Source organism: Hyperolius riggenbachi, chromosome 9 (assembly GCF_040937935.1).
Source record: "Hyperolius riggenbachi isolate aHypRig1 chromosome 9, aHypRig1.pri, whole genome shotgun sequence".
Lineage (NCBI taxonomy): Eukaryota > Metazoa > Chordata > Amphibia > Anura > Hyperoliidae > Hyperolius > Hyperolius riggenbachi.
In genome coordinates this window covers 95,682,762-95,703,704 of record NC_090654.1, presented here as the reverse complement: position 1 = coordinate 95,703,704, position 20,943 = coordinate 95,682,762, and the positions used below count along the sequence as shown (strand labels likewise).

General features: G+C 47.9%; 1 protein-coding gene across 1 annotated transcript in view; it reads right to left on the bottom strand.

Annotated features, from left to right (window-relative positions):
- ANP32E (acidic nuclear phosphoprotein 32 family member E) overlaps positions 1-10,256 on the bottom strand; it is a 30,763-nt gene extending 20,507 nt beyond the window's left edge. Inside the window, exon 1 of the mRNA XM_068253227.1 lies at positions 9,974-10,256. Coding sequence (XP_068109328.1) covers positions 9,974-10,027 — 54 coding nt within the window. The 5' untranslated portion in view covers positions 10,028-10,256. The remainder of the gene's footprint in view (positions 1-9,973) is intronic.
- Positions 10,257-20,943: the final 10,687 nt, after the last annotated feature.

The following is a 20,943-nucleotide window of genomic DNA, read 5'->3' as shown; positions in this document are numbered from 1 at the left end:
TAGCGTTTATTTTATTAAAATTTGCCTGACCACTCCTTTAAAGGATACCAGCGCCGAAAGGCTCTGGAAAAAAAAATCTGAAGCTGTAGGGGGCAATAATCAAATACCATACCTCCCGTTCACCTTAGTCTCCTGCCTCCCTTCTCTGGTCAGTCCCGTTCTCCTGGGCGACTTCAAACCCGGACAAACTGCGTCACGCATGCGCAGTATATCAGTTTTGCTCCCCTGTGGCTGCGTGGTGACGTCACAGGACCGGAGCATGCTCGCCCCTGCATCCCGGCGTGAGCGCTGAATGGAGACACTGTGGGATGGCGCATGCTCCTGTCCAGACATACTGTGCATGCGTGGCACAGTTTGTCCGGGTTTGAATTCGTCCAGGAGAACGGGAATGCCCAGAGAAGGGAGGTGGGGGACGGAGGTGAACGGGAGGTACGGTATTTGATTATTGCCCCCTACAGCTTCAGTTTTTACTAGAGCCTTTAAAGGGTGCATAAACACATCAATATGGATTGGCCAATTTTCCCAGTTCCGTGTAGCAGTATTATGTTAGGAATACACGATGCGGTTTCTCTGCAGATTTACTGACCAATCAATTTTGCAATCAATTTTCTGATTGTTCCCATTCACTTCTATGATAAAATCAACCACTACATTAAACAACATTACAGGTTTCCGTTACATATTTTGTGTAATGTCTGAATGCATGTTAAAAGGAACTTTCTGCTCAGAATCCCCAGCTAGTATACGGTCTCCTTCCCCATTTGCATATTTCACATCCATATGAGATATTTTATACGCTGGTGCAGGAGTTTTGGAAAAAAAATCAAGTGTGTTCAATGCTTTACCATGTCAGAAAGCCCATAGGAGACCACCACTGTAACTGTAACTAGGCAGAGGTGAACATTATATCTGTACTAGTAGACCTAAGCACATTTAAAAACTGGTTCTAGGTCTGTATAAACCCCGCCTAACCCCCCCCCCCCCCCCCCCCGTGACCGTCGCAAGTCACCGCTCATGCGGGCACGCCCTGCTGCACGCCCTGCCGCCTGTCCTGCTCCTGTCCAATGGCTGTCCCTGCGGCACATGCACAGTAGCACGCACACACAAACTGACATGGGACGCAGAGACAAAGGGGTTTTATTAGAGAATATAGACTGAATAAACTGATATAAACTAATTTAGGTTACTATTGCCAACAGATTCCAGCAAGGAGAACACACATTTTGTTTACCCCAAAAGGTCAGTATGGTATATTTGACATGTGTATAAGCTACACATCAATGGTTCATTATTAGATCTTTCTTGATGAAGTCCAACAGACCAGTCTGTACTAAACACTAAAGGTCCTGTAGACCTGCTGGCCTATTTGGCTGCAGTAGTGCCTGAATCACACCGGAAACAAGCATGCAGCTAATCTGGTCAGATCTCACAATAATGTCAGAAACACCTGATCTGCTGCATGCTTGTCCAGGGTCTATGGCTAAAAGTTTAATGCTGGGGATAAACAGTACGTTTCTGTACCGTGTATCGACCAGCTGATCCGGCCATCTGATAATATTCAGCTGGCCCGATCATACCGTTTGACCCGCGCCCGCTCGATTCCCGCCGGCGGACAATGTCAGGGAATCGAGCGGTGATAAGGAAGCGCAGGCAGGGATGAGCGCGAATCAATCCGCGCGGACGAGCGGGGATGCGCCGGCATCTAACCGCTGGCTTGATCCAGCGCATAAAACGTGCCGTGTATGCCAGTCATTAGAGGCAGAGAATAAGCAGGACAGCCAGGCAACTGGTATTTAAAGCGGACCTGAACTTAGAACTTCATCTCCGCTCTAAAAGAGAAGCAAAAGCATGATAACCTTTAAAGAAAAACATTTTAGTTACAGCTGATACAAATCCTGCAATTTGTTTAATTTCTTCTTTCATGGAAGCAGACAGCCTGTTGACAAATAAGCTCTCTGCTGTGGCAGTCACTGACTCAGCTAAGGGATCAAATTACAACTTGTGCTTAGTCACAGATGAGGGATTTTTTAGACAGGCTAAAGTCTCTAAATACAGCGCAAGTGTTCCACTTTAAAAATAAATAAATATGGCAGCCTCCATATCCCTCTCACTACAGATGTTCTTAAACATGACTGTTTAGCTTATTAGAGTTATGCCGATGATCAGCTGCAGGAAGGCAAGTCATTAGCTGTATAGTAGGAGTCACAGGACTATCAGACTTGTCACATGTAATGATTGATGCTTGCACAGGACTCTTCTGTGCTTAACATTTATTGGGTAAAAAAATACAAAATAAAGAAATAAAAATCTGTCAAACTAATGTTACGTATGTTTGCTTTTTCTAATTGCCTGCAGCAGATCACTTCTAGCATTTCCTCCCCTCTTCATAGGCAGCACACACCGCTTCACTAACCCAAGGCATGCAAGACAGTCAGATTGCAGGCAGGACAGTATGTTACCTGAAGCTATCACACCCAATTGTATCAGGTGACAAAGATATGTGTGTCACCATGTTATAACCTATGGTTTGTCCAACACAACTTTAAATTTTTATTTTCTTTTACCTGGGTTTCTTGCAGTCCCCTAATGTCTGGTCAGTTCCCTTGATGTTCTCCCAGGCTGATCCACTATGCCAGCCCCATTAAGTCTGCAACTTTGCTCAGTCACTGACTACTGTGCACGTGCTGTCCCGGACATGCCCCCCTCCTGATCTCCCTTCCACAGTCAAGAGCACTGCGAGTATGCAGTTTGTTTAAGCGGATCCGAGATGAAAAACTATCTATAACAAGTAACTTGTCTATATATCTTTTCTAAAGTTTAGATGGTTTACACAGCAAATCTAGCTGCAAACAGTTTTAACAGAATATGATTATTTATTCCTGTGATACAATGACAGCGGCCATGTTGTTTGTAAACATTACACCAGGGCTGTGGAGTCGGGCAATTTTGGGTGCCTGGAGTCGGGAAAAAATGCACCGACTCCTAATGAATTTGTAACTAATTAAAATAGAAAATATGATAAAATGTTCTATTTCTCAGATAATAGTCATTAAAAATAATGTATATATACAGTAATAGCTGTGCTTAGTCCACAAAAATGAAATAAACCAATCAAAATTAGTTACTTGTGCTGCTTCAATAAAGCAGTCCCCGTATTTTTAAGGTCAGATATACATATCTGATTGTAACTGTATATATGATGTGTACACAAGAAACTCTTATATATACTAAATATCTATGCTGTAAGAATAAAGCCTGATGTGTAGCTATGTCACTAATAGAGATGGTCAACGAGATGGAAATAATTCTGCATTGATGCTGATTTATGCAAATGTATGCACTACCTTTGCTGATGAAATAAAATAATTTGATATGTTATTAAAATTTGGTTTGGTGATTACAAATTAAAGGGTAACTGAGATGGATGAAAAGTAAAGTTTTATACATACCTGGGGCTTCCTCCAGCCCCCTTCAGGCTAATCAGTCCCTCGCTGTCCTCCACCACCCGGATCTTCTGCTATGAGTCCTGGTAATTCAGCCAGTCAGCGCTGTCCGGCTGCATGCCGCTCCCACAGCCAGGAACATTCTGCACCTGCACAATAGTGCTGCACAGGTGTAGTATGCTCCTGGCGGCAGAGTGTGCATGCGCACTACGCTTGACTGGCTCAAGTACCTGGACTCATAGCAGAAGATCCAGGTGGTGGAGGAGGACAACGAGGGACTGATTATCCTGAAGGCGGCTGGAGGAAGCCCCAGGTATGTATAAAACTTTAATTTCATCTGTCTCAGGTTTACTTTGTTACACAGTAGTACTATACTCTACATATGCACTCCTCACAGAGCTGCAGGGAATCCACTGAGAACGCTGTGCACATTGAACACAGAGGTGTTGTCTGTTTACAATCTCCTCACATTCTTACATGCACCCACACTTGATAGATGTTCTTTGTTCCGGTTGTACCTTTTACAAGTACTCTTACCAAGGACTAGTTTTAGTCTAAAGGGAATATAGTAGTCTACATATCCTCACTTCAGTTGTCTTGTAAAATTCCTAAGCATTGGCAGTTGAGACGAATTTCATGTTACATACTTTTAATCAACAAAATTGTAATATGCAAATTAGAGGAGTCTGAGTCCTGGAGTCGGAGGAATCCTAAACTGAGGATTCGGAGTCGGTGGATTTTTGGACCGACTCCACAGCCCTGCATTACACAGAGGCAGGCTTATCTGTATCTTGAGCCATCAGCCTAATCCCCTCTCCTCCTCCCCTCTGCCTCTGAAATCAATAGCTAGTAATACCTCCCCCTCCTCCTGCCCAGACTGAGCTCCCATGAGCCCTTGCTACTGCCAAGGCTCTCTGAAAACCTGTGGGTGTGGCTTTTTTAGTTTATAGGGAATTAGAGTATTAAAACAAAAACAAAAAAGTATTTGGCTTGAGGAATGCCCTATAAACTATAGGAAAGGAACACAATTATGCAATGTGTAAAAGTTCACCTCGGATCCACTTTAAGACCAACTACTAAGCTTGCACAGAATGCTCCCGGGAAACAAGAGTGCAGTATCCCACAAACCAGCTGGATCACAGACTTCACAACGGATTGGATCGGGACATTAAAGGGAATCCTAGGTGAGAGGGATATGGAGGCTGACATGATTATTACCTTTTAAATAATGCACATTGCCTGGCTGTCCTGCTGACCCTCTGCCTCTAATACTTTAAGCCATAGATCCTAAACAAGCATGCATAGCAGATGTCTATGACAAATCTGACAAGATTAGCTGCATGCTTGTTTCAGGGTTGCTATTTAGACTCTCCAGACCAGAAAGATGGGCAGGAATTCCAGGCAACCGGCATTGTTTAAAAGGAAATAAATATGGCAGCTTCCATAGATCTCACACCTTGGGTTCCTTTTAGAAGGGAGCCAGTAGTCAGAGGGCTGGAAAAAGCCCTAAGGCCCGGTTCACATCTGCGGTTTTGGCCAAAACTGATCCAGTGAGCGGATCCGGTGTCCGATTCACCGGATGGCTCAGTCCGTGGCCCGTTCACATAGTGAAAACTGATCTGATCAATGATTGATCTGATTAGTTTTCACTCAGTAAATACATACTTAATCTTGTGCAGCAGACAGTGTTAGAGGCTTCCTCTTCTTCCGCTGTGATTACACAGCGTGTCATGTTTAGTCACCAGGGCTGTGGAGTCGGTACAAAAATTGTCCGACTCCAACTCCTCAGTTTCTAAAACCACGACTCCGACTACAACTCCGACTCCAGGTACCCAAAATGGCCCCGACTGACTTCTTAGTCTAATACTTAACAGGGCTGTGGATTTTGTACAAAAATCATCCGACTCAGTTTATGAAAACGACTCCACAGCCATGCTAGTCACATGACGCAGAAGACGAAGCCTCGACCGCCGGCTGTTGCACAAGATTAAGCCTCCCTAGCCCACCCGCCTGGCTGCTGCACCCTCTTGTCGTTCAGAATCACGTCAGCCCATGCCTTCATCCCCCATGGATTGGTCCGTTTCTTCACTAGTGTGAAGAAACATTCAGTTTCCCATTGCCCCAACGCATATGTGAACCGGGCCTAAGTAAAAATCCTTTTGTCCCATTCAGCTCATGTTTACTTTACATTATAAATTATATCCCATTACAAAAATTAAAAGGGCGCAAGGGATCACAATAAAAGTGATGTTTCATGCCCAACGATACTTCTATGCAGGGGCTGGACAAACTAAAATACTGTACTAAAACTAAGTATTTTAGTTTTGGATAGTATACAAAGCAGAGGTGCCCACTTTTTAGCTTGCAAGCTACTTACAAAAATTATGAATTGAAAATGATCTACCAGGTAGAATCTACCTACAGATGCAAGCCACAACTGCAGCACATGCACATCTCACAGGCAGGAGGGGTTGGATCTACCTGGAAGTCCTTTGCAATCTACGCAATGGGCACCTCTGATGTAAAGGAATTAGGTGCATCTTTTCAGGTTTTTACAGTCGGAAAAAAATCCTTGGAACCTGTTTCAGGACAAGTTCCTGAGAAAAGGAAGTCAAAGCAAACCTGAACTGAAAATAAGTCTTAGATAACCATGTGTGTAGTACTGATGGTAACTAACTTTCCTGCAGTCCCATTGGCCACATTTCTAAAGGTGGCCATACACTGGTCGATTTGCCATCAGATCGACCAACAGATCCCTCTCTGATCGAATGTGATCAGAGAGGGATCGTATGGCCGCCTTTACTGCAAACAGATTGTGAATCGATTTCAGCATGAAATCGATTCACCATCTGTGAAGCTGCCACCCCCCCCCCCCCCCCCCATACATTACCTGATCCGGCCGGCGTGAGTCCCCCGGTCTCCGCTGTCTTCTCCGCACTTGGCTCCTGCTTCACTGAACTTCCTGCCGGGGGAAGTTTAAACAGTAGAGTGTGCTCAACAGTTTAAACTTCCTGCCGGGACAGGAAGTAAAGCCAGCCAAAACCTGGAGCCCAGCGGAGAAGACAGCGGAGACCAGGGGACTCGCGCCAGTGGAGCAGGTAATGTATTGCCTCTAGCGTCGGTCATTCGAACGTCGCTATTGACGCACCCCCGACCCGGCGGCGATCGAGCAAAATCTTCCGCACGTACGGCTCGACGGGAACAATTGAATTCGGATGGAAATCGATCGTTCTGTCAGCGTTTGCGCAACGATTTCACAGCAGATTTGATCACAGTAATCGAATCTGCTGTATATCGGCGGGAAAAACAATAGGTATATGGGCCCCTTAAGACTGAATATTAAGCAGCAGTCATGTCAGTGTGATGTTAAATCTGCTTCACTCAGCTGCATTACAATAAGAAATAGCTGTTTAAACTCACAGCTCCATTGTGTCAGTGTTTCCTGAGCCAAATGAGTGTTTCATTGTGTTTACTCTTCAGGAGAGCCAGGACTGCCTTTTAAGTGTTTAATTGTCGCTTGATTGCCTTACTTACAGATAAACGTTATGGTTATTAAATGCTGAAATAAAAAAGGGACCTCTATCAAAAGTCCTTAGTGGGACTTCAACTACAGTATATGTACCCATGTTTATCATGTCAGTTCAAGTATTAGTAACTCACTAGTTTTCTTTGCTATTCTTGATGTTCACCCATTTCCTGTCAGGTCAACTAAAGGATTTACTTAGCTGGGCCTTCTTCCAGCCCAGTTATCCTTTTGCTGTCCTTCTGGACACCTCGCGCTTCCAGCCCAGGTAAGTCCCCCAACGAAGCCAGCGGCTCCCAGCCATAGGGGGATGACCTCGCAAATTAAGTGACACGCAACCAGGCTGGATCACAAACCCAATGCAAGAGAATGGATGGGACTGGGCCGATGGGACGGAGGTAACAGACTACAGGGGGCTGGAGGAAGCCTCTGGTAATTTCTCAGGTTTACTTTAAAGTGACCCAGAGACGAAGCACCCTCATGTATTTTACCATATATCAGTGGGAACATTAGAGAAAACACCTACCCTGCTCTGTTTCATCCTTCACTGCTCAGCCCTGATAAAATCCTGCTTTGCTCAGGAATCATAGTAGAGTGCCTTCTCTGATGTCTTTTCAGGCCCAAGCCTGCCCCCTTCTGACTCTGCTATAATGACTCGGCTTTAATGATTCCTGAGCAAAGCCAGACTGAATGCTCAGTCAGGGATTTTATCAGGGCTGATAACAAGCAAGCTAAGCAGTGAAGGATGAAAGAGCAGGGTAGGTGTTGTCTCTAATGTTTCCACTGATACATATGGAAAAATATATGAGGGTGCTTTGTCTCTGGTTCATTTTAAGTATATTTACAGCGAGAGGTCCTCAGCACAGATTGTAACTAGTTTAGATTTAAGCACGAGAAAAGCAACAATTTCAGAGGTTCCTAAACTCCTCCAGTACAAGGTAACTGCCCTTATCTTGTCTCAGTAATGTTATAAAGGCTTCCATAGATGAACTGATGGTATGGCTTTCTGGTGCCCCACAGCACTGCAGTATCCCAGGCTCTCCCATTACAGTGCTCCTCTCCTATTCAATACAAATTTCAGTGTGCTTCTCTACCCATAGTACTCCCTTATAAGGGCCCAGGTACAACACCTCAAAGTACTCCTTTAGTGCTCAAGCTTGACTTAAGTCCTGTACACACTGGAAACGCAGATGAGGTGGCTGATTACAGCCGCCTCTGCTAATCCAGTGTCTGCACAGCAGCCCCCCAACCTTGCTTGGCCATAGATCGAATTGATTCAGCTGAGCGTTGGCCAAGGGCACTGTTCTCTCCACTCACTGGCTCTGACTTTCTAACCCACCTGCGCTGTCAAACTACTTTTAGGGGTCACGTGAACTAGTCATAATCAGTCTATGACAGTGATACTTGCGGCTAAAAACACCCCCAAATTTTAAACCAAGACCAAATCAGTGATTTTAGTTGTACACAAATATGGAGTACTAACAAATGAATGTCAAGGGATACTTGAGGTGCTGTTACTAACAAATATAGAAGGTATTCAGAAAACTCATTTCATATAGGAGGTACCTCTAATAAAGTTGAGAAACACTGAGCTAAACTACACGATCAAGTACAACTTGAATGGTCAATTGAATGAAACATACATTACAGCTATGTGCAGAGACGTGGGCAAATGACCCATTACAAAAACACGTGCTTACAAGCAATACATATCTAACCACATTAACCATGCTAACGTATCCACAGCCACTCTTGCGTCTCAAAAGCATTGGGGCAGATTTATCATGACAGGTGCAAACTGAAGCAAAAGTGAAGCAGCTGTCCTGAGCAGCCATTCACATTTCAGCAAATAAGCACTCCAATTGGCTACCTCGTTGAGATATTCCACAATTATATACACTTTTCTTGAAAAATAACCCTCACCTCAGGCTAAATTAAAGGAATTTAATGTTGGCCAAGGTGCACCCGTTGGAAGCCACTACTTAAAAGACTTAAGGCGCCACTAATGGTTCAATCTTAGTTGTCTGATCTTACCAAGTCATTGTAATGACTGATAAACACCAAGCAATTTTCCAAGTTTTTGTGTCAAATCGATAATTTCCAACAGGTCCAATCTTTCTTCTGAACAATTTTTTAGATGAGTGTTTGGAAAATCGATCAGAAATCAGATCTGACTAGTTGGAAATTATTGATTTGACTCCTGTCGATGTCGGTCAGCTAGCCCACATACAGAAGATGTAAGAAATTGTCTACGCAAAAACTCTGACTAAAGTATGAGCCCTCATACATATATTCACTCAGTTTACCCTTCTACTTCATAGATTTGGTAAGATTGTACAATCGAGATTGGATCATTAGTGGCCTCCTTTACAGATCTGAAACTTGGGGAAAATATGGGAAGACTACTGCAAGTACAGAATATTCTCACACACAGAAGCCTGGTATTTACTGTTAAGAAGAGTTTGAACTTGCCTATCTGCAATCAAGGGAGTTTCAAAAGAAAAAGCCCACCACCCTTGTTTTATATATAAACAAAGATAATATGGAGTCTGTTTTATTTCCGTTCTTGCCAAGAAATAAGTTCCCCTACCCCACAACCTGGATATTGCACAGTATCACCCCTCCAGGAGTCATCACTTGTTCACTCGCTGATGATACAATCTTTTTTGTACAATCTAACCATTTTGATGTCGTAGAAGGGACTATGTAAATGGTCCATGCAAAGTCTGGCCACAGTGTTTACCCATTTGCTGCCTAGATTTGGTAAGAGTGTATCATCATCAGTGGGCACCATAAGGCCCCCTAGTTAGCAGTGTGTGGCCCCAGCAGCCATGAGGTGGGGCTGCCCGCTCTCTCCTCCCTCCATCACCTCCACATGGAAACTTTGCGAGTCTTGCTGGCAGCAAGAGAACTCCGCTGCCTAACGGAGAGCTGCGAGCAGCCATGGGGGTCCCTCTGCCCGCCACACACACGTGGGGAAGGTGAGGGGAACAGCAGGTGGTCTCACCTCCGCCGGAGATCTGTTCCTCAACTCCAAGGCGATGCGCTTCTTCATCTCCATTTTCCCGGGCCAACCTTCCGAGGGGTCACGCACGAAACTTCACACCAGCCGGGCGGGCTCGCAGGCCACAGAGAGACCGGAGGAGGGGGATAACGCGTCGCAGACACCTACACGATCGCCTCACGGCCAAGTACAATCCTTCTCCACAGAGCTCCCTTCTCCTTCAATGGCCGCTCACCGACTGAGACTCCATTACACGGCACAGGCAATCCCTCTGAAACGGTGACGCCCCTCCTGACGTCCTATTGGACCCGGAGGGGCCCGCCCATGCTCCCGTTAGCTCTATAGAGTGTCAATCACAGTCTTGGGAGGCGGCGCTAGCCACAGGGCGGCTATTGGCTGGGAGTACGAGCGCAGTTAATTGCCATTGGTTGCCAGAGTTGCCAGTCAGAGAGCAGAAGTTGCTTTCGCTCTACTTAGGCGTCACGGCTTTGTTTTTTTCGACGCTTTCGCGCCCTATTTTAGCTCAGGCAAGCTTAGTGAATGGCGGGCGAAGGGCTGGGTGCGGTGAAATTCAAGCTCATGTGGGAAAATGAAGTGCAGGTCCTGGAAACGTTAGCAGCATCATGGCATTCATATGGGAGGAAGCACTGTGTGTGGCGAAGTGTACGCTACTACGCTCTAAGATGGCTAGAAAGGCTTGTGCTGTGCGGGATGTTTATATTTTGGGGTAGTTTTGGTCGTATCGCCTATAGAATAAGCAGAGTGTGTTGGAGCTCGTTAGCTGTCCTCCATCTTGTGTTTCAGAAACAAGTCAAGTCCAGGAAGCAGTAAATGGTGGCTGAGGAAGTCTTATGTGATGGTGGCCATACATGAAACGATTGAGCTAATGATCTAGCACATGGAATGCTCACTGCAGTTGAGGCATAGGGGGAGTTAATGATTACATGCTTCAAAATATATTAAATTGATATTTGTATTTTGCTTCATTAACATGTTATTGGGCAGTGTTTCTCAACATTTTACATTTTATTGGTATGTTCCCTTTTTGAAACTGCTCATCAAGTACCCCCTGGTATGGTAAAAAGTATCTCAAGTACTCCTTATTTAGTAGCAGTACATGGTGATTTGTTTCTAAAACATTTTCTTTAACTTACTATGGCATTTAAAGTGTACTAGAGCTGACAAATTAAAAAAAAAAAAAAAAAAATTATACATACCTACCTAGGGCTTCCTCCAGCCCATCTGCCTGGATCGCTCCCATGCCACCGTCCTCTCTCTGCAGCTCCGGTACTGGGTCCCTGCACTTCCGTCAGTCAGAGCCAGTCTAACATAAGAGAAGTGCGCAGTTTGCCTATCTCTCCAGCAGCGATCCAGGCAGATGGGGCTGGAGGAAACCCAATGTATGTATTAAATCTTTTTGTTTTTTCAGCTCTGTGTCCCTTTAAATGGCCACAATTGTAATTTGATGTACCGTATATTCCGGTGTATAAGACGACTAAGCGTATAAGATGACCCCCCCCCCCAACTTTCCCAGTTAAAATATTGCGTTTGGGATACACTGGCCATATAAGACTACCTCTCTTACAACGTTCACCAAATAAATAAAAAAAATTAAAAATCATATACTGGTGCTACGTATGAACAGATACTGAGCTGTACTGTATGTGGTCCCCAGTATATAACAGTATATAGGTGAATAACTGGTTGGATTGATCAGCTCTCCTTGTCTACCTGTTTATCTGAGCGGTATGGAAGAATAGATTGTGCTGTGCCCAGAAAATATGCATCATTTACCCTTCTGGCCCACCCTTGTATCCTATTTACCTGCTTCTCTGCCTCTTAGATCTCGCACATGTGCACCTGCGCCGTTTCACTACAGTCCTCAGCAGTGAGATCTGAGAGTCGGCAACAGGATAGGGCTGAACACCTGGCATCAATGACCAGCCCCGTTTCTTGCCCCGTGCGGAGCGTGCCGCCGCCCGGGGCGCTGTTGGGAGGGGGCGCTATAATGGAGGGGGGAGCCGGAGCCGCGGGGAGGGCAGCCCGACCTCTCCCTCCCTCTCCTCTCCCGGGCGCCCTCCGTGCTCCCCCCTCAGATGCAGAGTCCGTGAGCAGCAGGGAAGCGCTGTTTACAACTCACCGGCTGCCTGGCTCCAAGCGCTGCTCTCTCGCCGCTGGTCTCCTCTCTCTCTCTGTATACGTACTGATACACGCTGCTTCCTGTAGCCGGAAGCAGCGTGTATCAGTATGTATACAGAGAGAGTAGACCAGCGGCGAGAGAGCAGCGCTTGGAGCCAGGCAGCCGGTGAGTTGTAAACAGCGCTTCCCTGCTGCTCACGGACTCTGCATCTGAGGGGAGAGCACGGAGGGCGCCCGGGAGAGGAGAGGGAGGGAGAGGTCGGGCTGCCCTCCCCGCGGCTCCCCCCTCCATTATTGGGGGCATCTACCTATCTAACCTATTCTGGGGGCACCTACCTAATCTAACCTACGCTGGGGAGCAGCTGCTAATCTAACCTACGCTGGGGGGCACCTACCTATCTAACCTACACTGGGGGGCACCTACCTAATCTAACCTACACTGGGGGGCAGCTACCTATCTAACCTATACTGGGGGCAGCTACCTAATCTAACCTACGCTGGGGGGCAGCTACCTATCTAACCTATACTGGGGGCAGCTACCTAATCTAACCTACGCTGGGGGGCAGCTACCTATCTAACCTACACTGGGGGGCACCTACCTAATCTAACCTACGCTGGGGGGCAGCTACCTATCTAACCTACACTGGGGGGCAGCTACCTATCTAACCTACACTGGGGGGCAGCTACCTAATATAACCAACACTGGGGGGGGGGGGCAGCTACCTATCTAACCTACACTGGGGGGCAGCTACCTAATCTAACCTATACTGGGGGGCAGCTACCTATCTAACCTATACTGGGGGGCACCTACCTAACCTATACTGGGGGGGGCAGCTACCTTATCTAACCTATACTGGGGGGCAGCTACCTAATCTAACCTATTCTGGGGGGCACCTGTCTAATCTAGCCTATACTAGGGGGCACCTACCTAATCGAACCTATACTGAGAGGCACCTACCTATCTAACCTAGGGGGGGGGGCGCAATTTTTACACCCTCGCCCTGGGTGCATTTTAGCCTAGAAACTGCACTGTCAATGACACCCAGCGTATAAGACGACCCCTGACTTTTCAGAAGATTTTAATGGGTTAAAAAGTAGTCTTATATGCCAGAATATACAGTAGCTTCTTTTAACCTCCCTGGCAGTATAATTCTTTCTGGATTTTAGGGTGTAAAAGTACATTTATTTTTTTTGTGAGCTTTTAGACCCCTGAGGCTTTTTACAGGCTTTCCCCACACAAAATGTATTACTTATAGATGCGGTCTGCTGCATCCTTAAATATTGGTGGCCTGCTTATAGAATAGCAGCGCTGGCACTACCCATCCACATGGAAGCCAGAATGTGCTGATTGTCAGGCCATTGGGTGACATTATGGCTCACCTATGACTTGCTATGTTAGGCCCGGTTCACATTAGCGGTTGCTATCCGGAATCGCCGTGCCGGAGCCGGACCGCATGCGGACCGGACGAAACGGACGCACGGCATAGCAATGAAAGTCTATGCGACCGTTCACATGCGTCCGTTTCGTCCGGAGCCGGACCGGATCCGGACTCCGGCGTCCGTTCAAACATGCGCTATTTTTTGGTCCGGCTGACGTATCCGGACCGGAGCCGGAATGTTGCATCCGGCCAATGGAAACCAATGAGAACCGGAGAGCGCACAACACACTGGCTATAAAAACCGGATGTTATACCACACTTCCTATGCTGACTCTATGGTATGGTGGCCATTTTGGATGGGGACCACATGGCACCAGCGTTCACAGAGTGGAGCAGCAGTGACTTCATGCTGGAGCTCTTTGGCAGCAACATGTCTGACGATATGTCTGATAACGAGGGGGTGAGGCCCTACACATCAGAAGACCTCATCCTACAGGTGCAGCAGGTACCAGCCCTGTGGGACAAGGGGGATGCGGACCACAGCAACATCAAAAAATGCAGAGGCCTGTGGAAAAAAATTGCCAAGCTGTATGTGGAGGACTTTGAGCACTTGAGCAAGAGACAGCAAGGCACAGAGGGTATGTTGACTAGAAGTTTTTGGGGGGGCTTGTGGTTAGCTTGTGATGTATTCCACTTTTGCTATGGATTTGTGTCACCCACGTGTTGCCCACCCACCCGTGGCCCACCCACCTGTTCCCCACCCACCTGTACCCCACCTGTGATGTATCCCACCCACCTGTGATGTATCCCACCCACCTGTACCCCACCTGTGATGTATCCCACCCACCTGTGATGTATCCCACCCACCTGTACCCCACCTGTGATGTATCCCACCCACCTGTGATGTATCCCACCCACCTGTGATGTATCCCACCCACCTGTGATGTATCCCACCCACCTGTACCCCACCTGTGATGTATCCCACCCACCTGTGATGTATCCCACCCACCTGTACCCCACCTGTGATGTATCCCACCCACCTGTACCCCACCTGTGATGTATCCCACCCACCTGTGATGTATCCCACCCACCTGCGATGTATCCCACCCACCTGCGATGTATCCCACCCACCTGCGATGTATCCCACCCACCTGCGATGTATCCCACCCACCTGCGATGTATCCCACCCACCTGCGATGTATCCCACCCACCTGCGATGTATCCCACCCACCTGCGATGTATCCCACCCACCTGCGATGTATCCCACCCACCTGCGATGTATCCCACCCACCTGTGATGTATCCCACCCACCTGTACCCCACCTGTGATGTATCCCACCCACCTGTGATGTATCCCACCCACCTGTACCCCACCTGTGATGTATCCCACCCACCTGTGATGTATCCCACCCACCTGTACCCCACCTGTAATGTATCCCACCCACCTGTACCCCACCTGTGATGTATCCCACCCACCTGTGATGTCTCCCACCCACCTGCGATGTACCCCACCTGTGCACATAAAACATACACAATGACCAATTATTAAACATCAATTTATTGTAAAAAAATTAAGACATTTAAAATCACTTAAAAACTTGAAACTCCAAAATAAACACATTTCAACAAAACATATTAAAAACCAAACATTCACCCTCGTCCTGGTGGCGTGGTAAAATAAAGTCTCAGTTGGTCCCTGTTCCGCAGTGACACTACCCTTGGCCTGGTTGCATACCTCCGCAGGGGCATTAGTGGAAGCACATTTGGGGGTTCCGGAGTCTCTCTTTCCTCCTGCCGCATAAAGTTGTGGAGGATGCATGCTGCCTTCACCACGACAACTGCGTTGCCCGGTTTCAGCAGCATGGGCGTGTGGAACACCCTCCACTTTGACACCAGGATCCCAAATGTGCACTCCACCATTCTCCTTGCACGGCTCAACCGAGCATTGAAGTGTAGCTGGCTGGCATCAAGTCCCCTGTCTGGGTACGGACGCATTACATGGTCGGACAGGGCGAAGGCCTCGTCCTCCACAAACACATAGGGGTAGGCCGGTGCCCTTGTCCCAGGCCAGGGTCTGTCACGGGGGAGACGCAGTCTGCCTTCCTCCATCAGCCGGCAAAGGGTCGTACGCTGGAAAATTCCAGAGTCATTGGAACTACCGTACGACCCCACGTCCACGTACACAAACTTGTAGTCCGCATCTGCCACTGCCATTAGAACAATGCTGAAGTATTTTTTATAGTTGAAATAATGGCTGCCACTCCCCACGGGTTTCTGAATCCGGATGTGTTTCCCATCCAGTGCGCCAACACAATTAGGAAACTTGCACTCGGTCCAGAAGCCCTGGGCGATCTCCTCCCATTTCGTGGTGTCCGGCACAGGCATGTATCTGGCCCTCAGTCGCGTCCAAAGGATCCTCGAAGTCCTCACGACGATGCCTGCCACCGTGCTCTTCCCAATACGAAATGTGACATGTAGCGATGTATATGTTTGTCCAGTTGCGATGTACCTACAAGAGAAATAATCGAAATCAATTTTTCATGCCGTTACAGGAGAAAGGTTCAAGACAAGGTGGCGCAATATACGTGATGCATACGTGAAATGGCTACGGAAGAAAAAACTTGCCGAACGAAGTGGCAGTGGCGGGGGAAAGCGACAAAAAGACTACCAATTTGCCAAGCAATTGTCTTTCATCAATGCAAGCCTGGAACCTAGACTGTAAGTACCACTACTGTGGGCAGGAACTGAGAGCTCATTTTAGCAGACAACTACCATGACTTCGGCCATGTATTGCTATAAACTGGCCTCAATTCCCATGGCTAGCGAACTTTTCTCACAAGCTTTATCAAATGTTTGGTAGAAACGGTTGATAAAGTGTTTGCTAGTGTTTGCTAGCTCTGTGAATTGACGCCACATGCTGTTTGGCACACCAATAAATATTGTTTTTATCTACAGGACTGAAGACAATTTGGAGCAAGAGGAACCGACCCAGGAGGCACGGTTCAGCAGTGAGGAGAGTTTGGTGGATGATGACGTCGCCGATGTAACCTATTGCCCCGAGGAGAGGAGTAGGAGGAGGGAGTCCTTAGCTATCCCAGCTCTCTCCTTTGATGATGACTTGGTAGAAGAGAGCTTGGATGTTGAGGTTGCAGGACCGAGTGTGGAAGAAGCTGCACCTCCACAATCGACCGCTATGGAAGATCCAGGGGAACAAGAACAAAGTGAGGAGCACCGAGAGACTGCAGCACAACCAGCGCGCAGGGCAACCCCGACACAGGCCAGAGGACGGGAAGATGCTGCCACACCACCAGTGAGGACCACCCCACCAGTGAGGCGTCGAGGTACCCTCCCCCCAACAAGGAGAGAGACAGAGTCCGAGATGTCCGGGGCTGTCTCCGGACTTCTCGGGATTCTTCAGAGCCACCAAACTCTCATAACCCGGCAGTTGCAAGATGAGGACAGGGGCCATATCATGGAGCAGTACAAGTCCCACATCACTTCACTGCAATGTGAGCTCGACGCTGTACATGGGCACTACAGGGACGAGCTTAAAATGATGCATGAGATGCACAGAGGAGAAATCGACCAACTGCGTGCGCAGCATCATCAGTCGGTGGGCCAGCTGCAGAACATGATGCAGCAAATGCATCAACAAAGCAAGGAACTACTGAAATTGCAGGCACACCCGTGTTTTCACACTGTGATGTCTCTAATACCATATTTGGAAAAGGTGCCTTCCCAAAACATGATGGCGTGCCATTCCACTTTGCTGGAGGTGATCAAACAACACATGGACACGCCATTATTGCAACCACCAATTTTTAGACCCCCACAACCAACAGCGGTGCCCACCTGGCAATCATCACAGATGTACACCGGCTACAGAGGCAGTCAATATGGGCCACCGCTGTCAGGGTCCAGCTCATCCACGACCAGCACCCAAGAGAGTCCAGATTTCCAGGCAGCAACTCCCACCTTTTCTAGTAGTGGTGCCGATACAATTTGAAAAAAAAAGTCAAATTGTTCCTGGACATGCTCCTCTGAATACCTCCGATCCTCGGAGGAAGGATACCATCCCAGGGCTTTTTAGCCCAACCTTTTCCCTGCCCCATCTCCTTCAACCAAGGTTCAGAGGTGTTCAGATGACCATGTCAGGGAACTTTTGTTTTTGCTGGACTTGAACTTTAGGGCCTGGTGTCCCCGAAAGACACTACCTGGGTCACAACCTTGTGCCTGTTGCACTGCACCTGTAGTCCTGCACCTGTGCCTTTGATTCCTCTTGTTCCTTACTTTGTTGTTCCTAATCACTTGCACAAGACCCTTGGAGCCATGGGTGAAGGACACCTTCACTGGTCGGTGAGAGGCCTAGCCTTTTCACTGACCTGTGTCCTTCATCCATGGCTCAGAGGGTCCTGTGCCAGTGGTTAGGTTTTTAAAGCACTTCAATTTTAGGGCCTGGTGTCCCCGAAAGACACTACCTGGGTCACAACCTTGTGCCTGTTGCACTGCACCTGTAGTCCTGCACCTGTGCCTTTGATTCCTCTTGTTCCTTACTTTGTTGTTCCTAACCACTTGCACAAGACCCTTGGAGCCATGGGTGAAGGACACCTTAAATGGTCGGTGAGAGGCCTAGCCTTTTCACTGACCTGTGTCCTTCATCCATGGCTCAGAGGGTCCTGTGCCAGTGGTTAGGTTTTAGAAGCACTAAAAAATTAGGGCCTGGTGTCCCCGAAAGACACTACCTGTAGTCCTGCTCCTCTGCCATCGGTTCCTCTTGCTCCTCACTTTGTTCTTGTTCCTAATCACTTGCACAAGACCCTTGGAGCCATGGATGAAGGACACCTTGACTGGTCGGTGAGAGGCCTAGCCTTTTCACTGACCTGTGTCCTTCATCCATGGCTCAGAGGGTCCTGTGCCAGTGGTTAGGTTTTAGAAGCACTAAAAATTTAGGGCCTGGTGTCCCCGAAAGACACTACCTGTAGTCCTGCTCCTCTGCCATCGGTTCCTCTTGCTCCTCACTTTGTTCTTGTTCCTAATCACTTGCACAAGACCCTTGGAGCCATGGATGAAGGACACCTTGACTGGTCGGTGAGAGGCCTAGCCTTTTCACTGACCTGTGTCCTTCATCCATGGCTCAGAGGGTCCTGTGCCAGTGGTTAGGTTTTAGAAGCACTAAAAAATTAGGGCCTGGTGTCCCCGAAAGACACTACCTGTAGTCCTGCTCCTCTGCCATCGGTTCCTCTTGCTCCTCACTTTGTTCTTGTTCCTAATCACTTGCACAAGACCCTTGGAGCCATGGATGAAGGACACCTACACTGGTCGGTGAGAGGCCTAGCCTTTTCACTGACCTGTGTCCTTCATCCATGGCTCAGAGGGTCCTGTGCCAGTGGTTAGGTTTTTGAAGCACTTTAATATTAGGGACTGGTGTCCCCGAAAGACACTTGGGCAGCTATGCCCTGCAACTCTTCCAGCACAAAGTTGGTGGTTGGTGCTCCTTAAAACTGACCGGGCTATACCATAGATATGTTATTTTTTGTCTTCCATGTTGGAAGAATGTTTCCATGTTGGAAAGTGGTTGTTTTTGCAATAAAAAAATTTGTTTTTACATACCTCAGTGTGATGAGTAGTTGTTCTTGTGGTGTGACTGCTCTCCTGAACGTGGTATCCTTCTTCCTAAGGTCATCCTTCACCATCTCCAAAAGGGTATCAAACCTGTCAGGAGATGGAAAGGAAGAAGCTGTAAATTATGTTGTGGGACAAGGTGTTGGGTGGAGGATGGGGGAGGTGTGTTTACAGAGGTTTGGGAGTGTTGTGGAGGGTGGGGGTGTAGTGTATAGCTAGGTATACAGGGGTGTGGGGGTCAGGGTGGTGTGTTTAGCTAGGTATACAGGGATGAGGTGTTGTGGGGGTGAGGGTGGGGTGTTTAGGGATGGTGGGGGTTGGTGTATTTAGGCCTAGATACTTACAGGGGAATAGACATCCGAGTGTAGCTGTAGAACTTCTGTGGGTGTCGTCTGAGGTCCCGGTAGAGGGCCTGGAACTCTCCCTTCCTCTGCCTCCTGGCTAGTAGAGGGTGCACCCACCATCTCCTGCGAGGAGCACGCCTTCTCCCCACATAGTAGTAGGTAAACAACAGGAAGGAGAGAATTCCCAGGTAATAAGCGTAAAAAATGACTGGATCCATGGTCCCAACTGCTGTCTCTGTATCCAAGGATGGTCTCCACACGTCCAGCTGTCTCCAACAATGACCCCAGAGCTTCTGCTGACCTCCCAGAACCCCAGGTATTTATACAGGTTGTTATCTCTTTAAGAATCCGGATCCGGACCGCAACCGTGTTCATACCGCACGGAAACCGTATGCAACCGGACCGGATCCGGACCGGATCCGGACTGGAACCGTACGGGTCAGGTCCGATCCGGCTCCGGTGCGGTCCGGACATCCGGTGCGGTTTTAGCAAAACCGCAAGTGTGAACGGGGCCTTAGGGTCACAATATCTGCTCTGTGTTGGAGGGCATACTATCTGCACATGCCGTGTTGGGGGGGGCATACTATCTGCACATGTTGTGTTGGGGGGCATACTATCTGCACATGCTGTGTTGGGGGGCATACTATCTGCACATGCTGTGTTGGGGGGCATACTATCTGCACATGCTGTGTTGGGGGGCATACTATCTGCACATGCTGTGTTGGGGGGCATACTATCTGCACATGCTGTGTTGGGGGGCATACTATCTGCACATGCTGTGTTGGGGGGCATACTATCTGCACATGCTGTGTTGGGGGGCATACTATCTGCACATATTGTGTTGGGGGGCATAACATCTGCACATATTGTGTTGGGGGGCATACTATCTGCACATGCTGTGTTGGGGGGCATACTATCTGCACATATTGTGTTGGGGGGCATAACATCTGCACATATTGTGTTGGGGGGCATAACATCTGCTCTGGTAAATAGGGGACCTGAGGGCTGCCCATGTTAATAGGCGCTGTCGACAATACCTAGGCTCAATGTTATATTTTTACATCATTTCATGTATATTCTGGCCCCCCAGCAGTCTGAAGTATGTTGACCCGGCCCTTGACTGAAGAAGTTGACAGTGAGCTTACATATCCCTGGGCAGGGGAACTATAATGCCCCATGGGTGCATCCCAATCCACTGCCCTACAAAACAGATCCTTTTAAAATGCCTGTTTTACACTGAAAAGGGCTAACCTTGGTAGTGTTAAAACGTTTGTTTTGCAGGAATTAACTAGTTTACCACACTTTAAGGCTGCTTCCACACAGGGACGTTACAGGCGCACTAACGTGCGCCTGTAACGTTCCCCCAACGCACAGCAATGTAGCACGTGGGCTGTTCACACAGCACACGTTGCGTTACATGTAACACTGCACGTTCTTAAGAAAGTGCAGCATGCTACGGCGTTAGAGCGGATTAAGGCGCGTTAGACTGT